At 53.3% G+C, this 9416-nt stretch overlaps 1 protein-coding gene across 1 annotated transcript in view; it reads right to left on the bottom strand.

Moving 5' to 3' along the window:
* Positions 1-9416, bottom strand: part of Dnah17 (dynein axonemal heavy chain 17) — a 137513-nt gene that overhangs the window by 17955 nt on the left and 110142 nt on the right. Inside the window, exons 63-67 of the mRNA XM_008849677.3 lie at positions 8709-8831; positions 8064-8257; positions 3853-4001; positions 2617-2744; positions 2209-2436 (exon numbers count right to left, since the gene is read on the bottom strand). Of these exons, the coding sequence (XP_008847899.1) occupies positions 2209-2436; positions 2617-2744; positions 3853-4001; positions 8064-8257; positions 8709-8831 (822 nt within the window). The remainder of the gene's footprint in view (positions 1-2208; positions 2437-2616; positions 2745-3852; positions 4002-8063; positions 8258-8708; positions 8832-9416) is intronic.

Below are 9416 nucleotides of genomic sequence, written 5' to 3' on the forward strand. Positions count from 1 at the left end.
TGGAGGAAGGAGGTCAGAAGAGGGCATCGGATTCCCCTGGAACTGGAGTTAAAGACGTTTATGTGGGTGCTGGGAATTGAACCCTGGTCCTCTGCAAGAGCAGTCAGTGCTCTTAACTGCTAAGCCATCTCTCCAGCCCCTATATATTTAAATTTAAAAAATATTTTATGTGTATGAGTATATTGCCTACATGTGTGCAAATGCACCTGTGCCATGCAGTGCCTGTGGAGGTCAGAAGAGGGTGTTGGATCCCCTGGAACTGGAGCTACAGACAGGACTGGGATTTGAACCTGGGTCCTCTGAAAGAGCAGTAAATGCTCTTAATCGCTGAGTCATCTCTCCAGCCCCAATATTTAGTTTTTTACATTTATTTTGTGTGTGTGGAGGTCAGAGGACAGCTTGTGGGAGTTGGTTCTCTCCTTCCACCATGTGGGTTCTGGGGCTTGAACTAAAGTTAACACCAGGCTTAATGGCAAACACCTTTACCCATTTAGCCATCTCCAATATATATATTTAAATCACTATTTTAGTATAGTCCTATTTATGAAAAAGAAGTTGGCCCCGTGCTGGACATCCCACAGTACCAGCGCTCAGGAAACTTGCCTCTACCCAGTCTGTCACGCACAGACATCTGTAAAAGCATAAGAATGAAGGGCTGGGCTGGAGAGGTGGCTCAGTGTAGAGCACTGGCTGCTCTTGCAGAGGACTTGGGGTCAATTCCCAGCACCCACATGGTGGCTAATAACCATCTGTAACTCCAGTTCCAGGGGACCTGACGTCCTCTTCCGGCCTCTTTGGGTACTGCACAACACAGGTGCACTTATATACGTGCAGCCATACACTCATACACATGAAATAAATAAAAGTATTTTAGAAAGAGAATGAGACGCAAAAGGCAGGGCTGACCCCAGGCTTGGGTTCCACATAGCTCGCAGCCCACAGTGCTCATGGGTATCTCCTTCACCGGGGAGGGCAGCCTCAACCCTCACACTGTGTGCATCCCACACCGGGCTCCCATTTTCAGGGACCTACACCCTTCACCGATTGCCTTGTCAGCCTCGGTCACAGGCTGACCACCACTTGTTCCTACACCACAAGACAGTGGGCCAGGGCAGGGGCCTCGCTTTAAACAGTCCCGCCTTCATACAGGCTGACCACCACTTGTTCCTACACCTGCACAAGACAGTGGGCCAGGGCAGGGGCCTCGCTTTAAACAGTCCCGCCTTCAGGTCTCTGCCGCCCCCGCACTTGGATGGCGGGTTGTGAATGGGTTAGTGGCTGACTCTATGTTATTCGAGATGACACTGCATTTGGATGGCGGGTTGTGAATGGGTTAGTGGCTGACTCTATGTTATTCGAGATACAGAAGGTGTGTGTGCTGGGTCCTCTCTATGTTAAACGTGTGAGGATACAGGGAGGTTTGAACTCCAGTCTGGGGAAGCAGCAGGAGCACACAGGCCTGGAACAGAGCAGACTGAGGAGAGAGATTAGCACTGGTGCCAGGGCTTGCAGGAGCCCTGGGCAGGGACCACGGCGGGGTGCAGGGTGGGGAGGCTGCCCGGAGGACTTGAGGAGTGAGGGCCGGCTCAGAGCCCTGTGCGAAGAGGTGGGAGGAGGGGAGGTACTGGAGACCCCGCCAGGCAGGCACGCTGCTCCCTGAGGCCCTGGGGTGCCAGGCAGGTCTCGGGTCCCCGCCCTCGTCCCCCATTCTGGAGGGAGCTAGGAGCCACAGCTGTTAGTGGAAGACCCATTCACCCTGCCGGCCCTGTTCAGGGGTGAGTCAGACGAGGGGACCAAAGGTGAGGACACTGGGCCATGGAGCCAAAGCCCCAGCGGGGACAGCGTCACCGCCGCCACCTGTCAGTCACCCATCGCCTTCAGAGCAGCTTGACACCCCTCACGGGTAGGAGCAGGGGTCAGGGAAGTGCTGTGACAGTAATGACAGGTCCTGAAGCAGATTCCAGGCCACGTTTGCTCCAGTTAATGCTTCAATGGCCGGTGTGTCCTATCCAGCCTTCCAGGGACATGATGTAATGTGAGGTGTGCGCAGGTGCGTGAGTGAGCTAGGGGTGGTGTGGATGCGAGGCCGGCGTGGAGGGCTCTCTGGAGCTCTGAGTCACGTGACCTTCGGTGCCTCTGGCCCAGTGTTTCCTTAGTCTGGGTCCTGGACCTGCTGGGTGGGGAACCATCCAGTCACACTGGTCCTACCTGGGTGAAGAGGTCCAGAGCCTTGTGCAGGTTGGCATACATGCCCGTGGGAGGCTCGTTGGTGATTTTGATGGCATTTTCCAGGATGCCCTGAGGGATGATGTGTGACTCGGGGCTGGGGGCAGGCTCCGCACTGATGAACAGTCTGTAGTCATGGTGACTGCCTATGCTGTAGCGTTCCACCTTCTTATCCAGGGTGCTCAGCCACCGTGCCACCAGGTGGATGTTCTGTAGTGGACAGTGGGATTAGTCACCCCACCTCAGGTTCAGGAGGATGGAGCACTTTGTAGGGTTCCCCAGCATGGGCCGGGTGCTTCCTAACACCATCCACACATGCGGGTGCCCCAGGTAAGGGGATGTTCCTTCCCACCCTCAAGGTCCAGGCCGTGGTGACTGGGGAGCCCTCACCTGCAGAATGACCCAGTGCCCTTTCTCGGCAGCCACGTCAAGGGCATTCTCGGCCACCACCTCCTGCCCCTGCCCCAGGGACACATTGTGGAGTTTCCCATTGTCTATAGTAAATCCCAGTTTTTTCCCTAAAGAAAGGAAAAACAGGAAAAACGCAGAGGTGATTCAGCAACAGTGGTTTGGGCTCTGCGACCCGCGGCCGGGAACTCCACACTCCTTCCCATGTTGTTTACTGTGGGGAAACACACATCCCATAACCCCATTGGGTTTCGGCCATCTCAAGGGTGCGGCCAGGGACACCAGGGACACTCGCCACCCTGGGACGGTGGCGTGACCACAGTGACGCCCTTTGAGCTCTGTGCCTGACAAACTGCTGACTGCTCCCTGTCCCTGTAGATCAGCCTGTCAGGGACATTTCATGTAAATGGTCTGAGACTGTTGCCTCTGGCTCTTTTTCATGAGCCTAATGCTTTCAAGGTTCATCCACGGCATAGCACAAGTTCTGTTCACAGCAGAATAATATTCCACAGCACACAGCGTGCTCTGGCTACACTGTGTTAATCCATTTTTCTGGTGGATTTGTGATGGTTATTTTTTACTGCCAGCTTGACTGGATGCAGAATTGCCATGTATCTACGTGGGTGTTTCTAGAAAGGAGGGAAGACCCACCCTGAATGTGGCTGGCACCATTCCATTGACTGGGGTCCAAGACTGAATAAAAAGGAGAAAGTGAGCTGAACACCAGTGTTCAACCCTCTGCTTCCTGTAGATGCCATGTGAGCAGCTGCCTCACGTTCCTGCCACCATGCTGCCTTCCCCGCCATGATGGGCTGCACCCTCCAATCCTACCCAACTAAACCCGTCTCTTCAGTCACCCTTGTCAGGTATGTTTTTGTTTCTGTCGTGAGGAAAGTAACCAGCACAGGGCTGTTCCTACGTGAGGGCACTGGTGAGAAGACTTGCTTGTGTATTTTCAGGTCCTTGGAGGACAGACCCAGCCGTGGAATTGTGGGGGACTGTGGTCATTCTAGTGAGGCTTTCCATGAAACCACTCAGGTGATTTCTGCCTCAGAAACATTTCCCCAGCTTTTCCCAGCGGCTTCTTTCTCTGCCTCACCACCCCTTGCTAGTTTCTGGTTTTGACTTAGCCATGCTCATGGGTGTACACGGTCTCTCTGTGGTTTTAATTTTTGTTTCCCCAGGAACTGATGATGCCTGCTTGCCTGCTGTGCTTACCCAGGGCCTCCACATCTTTGAGGGGATCGACGCCAGGGGACAGGATGAAGAAGATGGGGGTGGAGGGGCTGCTTTCCTTGTAGGACCTGGAGAACTCCACGCTCCGGCTTTCCACAAACTTGCTGCCCATCTTCTCCTCCACAAAGTTCCTGAGGGGGACACATTCTATGGAACCCCAGGCAGTGGGCCCTGCTCAGGACCAGTACTGGGGGGCGGGGAGGGGTCTGGGCCTCTCTGGGTGGACTTCCTTAAGCAGAGCCAGGCTTCTGAAGGAAGAAAAGACTCGTCTCTCTGCGAGGGGAGTGGCATCTGCTTTGGCTGTTTGCTTGGTTTTGAGACAGGGTCTCATGTAGTCCAGGAGCCCAGGCTGGCTGAGAGCTCACTAGGGTAGGTAGCTGAGGGTGCCCTTGAATTTCCTCCTGCCTCTACTTCCCACATCCTGGAATTACAGGTCATTGTGTCACCACGGCCCGCTTATGTGGTGCTGGGGATGGAACCCAGGGCTTCATGCACGCTAGTCAAGCACTCTACCAGCTAAGCTGCATCCCCAGCCCCCACAGTTCCTCCTTCTCTCCAAGCAGGCCCACGGAGGGGCAGCCCCAGTAGATGGATGCCACCCAGGGTGCAGAAGGCCCCAGAGGTCAGTGTGGGACAGTGATAGGGAGGGAGCTCTGCTGAGGTGACTTTAGGACCTCAGCTTCCCTCTAGCCCCGCCCCAGAAGTCCAGGGTCCTTCAGGTGGTCCTCTCACTGTGGTCTAGTGTTTGGGGTGACGTTTCGAGTCACAGGTAGACAAGTTCCCTGGGATCTCAGTGAGTCTCCCAAGCTGGAGAAGTGCTACCGCCTAGCCCCAGCTTTGAAAGCAGGACCATGGCCAGGTGCCCAGCTGCAAACTTGTTCCTAGGACACAGCTGAGACTCTGAATGCCTCAGGCACCACCTTTGAAGCTGAAGGACCATTCTGTCTGTCTGTCTGTCTGTCTGTTTGTCTCTTTCTCTCTCCCCCCACCACGTGTGCATGGGTATGCGTCTACGCACAAGTGCCTGTGTAGGCAGGGGTGGGCGTCAGCTGCCTTCCTCAATCGCACTCCACCTTATTTATTTATTGTTGTTTTTTTGAGACAGCGTCTTACTATGTAGCCCCAGCTGACTTGGAACTCACTATATGGACCAAGCTGGCTTGGATCTCACAGAGATCCACCTGCTCTGCCTCCTGAGTGCTGGGATTAAAGTGCACCATCATGCCCAGCTTCCAATTTACTTTTTGGGACAGCATCTCTCAATGGCCTGGAGCTCACCTATGAGGCTAGGCTGGCTGACCAGTGAGCTCCAGGATCCTCTGCCTGTCTCTGCCTCCCCAGTGCTGGGATTACAGTGCATAGCATTAAGCCTAGCTTTTTCTTTTTGAAGCAGGGTCTCCCCGTAGCCCCAGCTATCCCGGAACTCACTATGCAAACCTGTAGACCAGACCAGCCTTGATCTCTGTGAGATCCCTGCCTCTACCTCCCTCGTGCTGGAATTAAGGGTGTTTGCCTCCACGCCTGACAGTAAACCCTGACTTTTCTTTTCCTTTCTTTCTTTCTTTCTTTCTTTCTTTCTTTCTTTCTTTCTTTCTTTCTTTTTTTTCTGGTCTTTTGGAAATGGGATCTCCCTGTAGCCCCAGCTGGCTTGGAACTCACTATGTAGACCAGGATGGCCTTGAACTCATAGAGATCCACCTGCCTCTGTTTCCCAAGTGCTGGGACTATAGAGTGTGCTACCACACCTGGCCCATTAAATCTAGCTTTTAAAAGAAATATTTTATTATTATTTTTTGGACTTTTTGAGACAGGGTCTCCCTGTAGCCCCAGCTGTCCTGGAACTCACTATGTAGACCAGACTGGCCTTGAACTCACAGAGATCCACCTGCCTCTGCCTCCCAAGTGCTGGAATTAAAGGTGTGCACCACCATGCCTGGCTTATTATTTTTATTTTAATTTATGTGCATGAGTGCATTGCCTCTAGTATTTAAGTGCACCCGTGTCATGCAATGCCCATGGGGGTTAGAAGAGGGCATCAGATCCCCTAGAACCGGGGTTATGGATGGTTGTTAGCCTCCATGTGGGTGCTAGGAACCAGCAAGAGCAGTTAGTGCTTCTAACTACCGAACCATCGCTCCAGCCGCCAAACCTAGTTTTTTACATGGGTGCTGGGGATCAAACTCAGTTTGTGTGACAAACACTTTATTGACTGAGCTGTCTCCCCAGGCCCCAAGGGACCATTCTCTGAGGATAGATGAGTGATACCATATGGCGGGTGGATATTTGAAGCCCTGCCAGTTCCCAGGCGTACCAGGCTATCCCCAGGAGGTGGAGGTCCTGCCTCGATGGTCAGGGCCTTGTGCCCAAGCCTCTCCCAACTCTGCCTGACCTCCCTCCATCACCTGATCCAGGGTGACCCTGCCCTTCTCTCCCCCACTAGCCAGACCCTCCTTATCAAGGGTACTTCTATTCTCTGCCCCTTCCTCCCACTGCTCCTGGCCCTTCCTTTTCCATTCAAGGAAAACAAGAAAAAGTCCATGCATATTGAGTGACGATGTCAGGCCCCGCAACGTCAGAGAGGAATTCTGTGGGGCTGTAGGTGGCTTTGGGGAAACCTGGCTGTGTACAGGCTACACAGGGAGAGGTGGAAGGTCCTAGGGCGAGGTGAGCCTAAAACTTACAGGTCCAGGCTGCATTCTCTGCTAAAGGGAGGGGCACTGAAAACAGTGGCTCTGATAATCCCTGCCTTGCAGAACACTGTTAGGCTGGCAGGAGGAAGCGGCCGGTCATAAAAGTGAGGCTCCCTGATCTGTGGGAAAGCGTCTTGGTCAACAACCCTTAGCTCATCTCCTTGTCCTGAACAAATAACTCAGCTATCCCTGGCTAAGAGATTAGGCCAGGTTAAAGGTTTACTCCTGAGCTAAAAGCTAAAAGTTCATCATGCTTTTAGCTCTAAGAAAGAAAACATTGTGGCCAACAAATTACTGGATGGGCATTGATAATAACCTTGAGTGAAAGTTTAAGAATCCTTCTGGCGCCAACTAACAGACTAAATGCCCTGTTTCTTTGTACCCTAAATCTTTGTATGTGACTGCCATATCCCAAGTGACTGCTAGTTCCTTGGGATGTATAAAAACCATCTGAATTCTAAAATAAATCATCCTGTTGGGAAGACACAGGTCCCAGAGTTTGACTCTGTCGCCAATCAGACCCTCTGCCCCGAAGCCAGCAGGTCCCCCGCTAAGCAAAGCAAACCTGAATCCCAACAGAAGGGGAGAAGCCACTCTACTGCTCTGAACTGTACCTCGAACCTCCTCTCTTTCCTTAGCCACCCATCCTCTTCCTACTTGCCAGGGTTCTGGTCCTGAGGAAGTGTCTCAAAATTAGAGCCGTTCCCTTGCAATGGACATCTATCAACACTGGCATTAAGTTTAGCCATGAAGAGTCCTCCAGCACTGATGGTCTGCCCTCTCCTCCCCCAAACACCTTCCTGGGGACCCCATTTGTAATGGCTAGGGAATTCTTTGCTTTCGACATTGGAGCCCTGATTCCCTGTTCCCTGTCACAAGGTATGCCTCTGTATAGGTCAGTGGGGCCAGAGGTCCTTTGGTCACACTCTGAGAGTCAACCACGAACTCAGGATGGGGGCTGGGGATGTGGCTCAATCAGCAGGACGCTTGCCTATCATGTACAAGGCCCTGGGTTCAATTCCCAGCACTACATGGAACTTGTGGTGCACAGCTGTAACCCTAGCACTCAGGAGGCAGAGGCAGGAGGATGGGGGCGGTGTTAAAGTCATCCTTGGCTATATAGCGAATTTGAATGTAAGAGTGGCCCACTTGAGGCTGTAGAGATGGCTCAGTGGTTATGAGCACTGGCTGCTCTTGCAGAGGACTCAGGTTCAGTTCCCAAAACTCACATGGCAGCTAACAACTGTCAGTAATTCCAGTTCTAGGGGATCATACGCCCTCTTTTGGCCTCTGCAGGCATTACATGCATGTGGTACTCTTACAAATGTGCAGACAAAACACTCATACACATAAAAATTTTTTAGAAAGTGGCCCAACCAACAATGGAGCAGGGAAATGAGCCTTATTTAGCTAAGAGTCAAGCCCACAGAGCGCCCAGCCAGGTGCTCAGGGCTGCTGTTCTGCACCGGGCACCTGGCCTCCTGGGAGCCGAGGGACGCTCACTTGATGGCGTAGGTCATGCGGTCAGGCCTCATGCAGCGCACCATGCACAGCTTCTGCAGCGCCGTCTTGTTTTTCCACTCCTTGGGGAATATCTCCTTCTCGGGAGCCTCCGACTCCACCAGCTTTTTCCACCGCTTGGCAGAGCCCTCGATGTCGTTGTCCAGATTTTTGAACTCGTCCATCTCTGACAAGGCCTAGGATAGACATGTGCTGCAGTGACTACCTGCTCAGCCTGACTTGGAGGACACCTTCCCCAGATGGCCCTTAGCAGGCCCTGGGCTCTCGGGGAGCGAGCGGCCTGTCACTAAAACCGAGACTGTTCTTCCTGAAGACTGGCAGGTCATGCTCCAAGGGGGAGTCTGGCCTGGGGATAGGTGCTGGCCTCTCTCCAGCTTCTCCAGATCCCTCACCCTCTAGGGACAATGTTGTCAGTGCTGTCCTGCCTCAAGACACTGCCTTCCTTAGGTCTGTGTGGATTAAGACAGGACACCTGGGACCTGAGGGTCCTTGCCAGTCCATCTGGGAACCTGAGGAGTGACTGGACCTGGAGGGAGGAGTTCTGCAGGTCCCTGTGAGTGAGGCTCTCCTCTGAACCCAAGCAGGTCAGTGGGGACCTCGCGGCACCAACTGGGTGTGAGGACCCACCTTGATTCCACCCCAGCTCTGGTGTTGCAGGAAGTCCACGGGTGACACGACGCCTGCCTTGAAGGGGAAGCGCAGGAGGAAGTCCAACTCCACAGGGTTCAGCTCCTTCTTCATGGATAAGACCTGGGACGGCAGGGGTGGGGGTGGTAGTGCTTTTCTGTTTTCACTTTGTGGTTTGGTAAATCGTGGCAAAACACACATAACAAAGCTTACCGCTCTAACCATACTGGAGTGCATAACCCAGTCCACACTCACAAGGCTACACAACCATCACAATTTAGTTCTAGAACATTCTACCACCTAAACCAAAACCTATTAAGCAGGCCTTCCTCATCTCCTGCCCCAGTCCCTGGCAACACCAGTTGCCTCCACGTCTCCTGGTTCTCCACATGTAAAAGCAGGCATGTGTTACACGCCTGCTTCACTCAGTAGCATGCTTCGAAAGATTTTATGTGTACGAGTATTTTTCCTACATGTATGCAAGTACGCTACATGAATGCAATGGCTGTGGAGGTCAGAAGAGGGCGTCAGATCTCTTGGAAGTGGCATTAAGGACAGTTTTTAGCTGCCATGTGGGTGGTGAGAACTGACCCAAGTCCTCTGCAAGAGCAGCCAGCCCTCCTCCAGCCCTCCAGCCCTCCTCCAGCCCTCCAGCCCTCCCCCAGCCCTCCAGCCCTCCCCCAGCCCTCCAGCCCTCCAGCCCTCCCC

The sequence above is a fragment of the Nannospalax galili genome, unplaced genomic scaffold (genome assembly GCF_000622305.1).
Source record: "Nannospalax galili isolate Female #2095 unplaced genomic scaffold, S.galili_v1.0 scaffold945, whole genome shotgun sequence".
Taxonomy (NCBI): Eukaryota; Metazoa; Chordata; class Mammalia; order Rodentia; family Spalacidae; genus Nannospalax; species Nannospalax galili.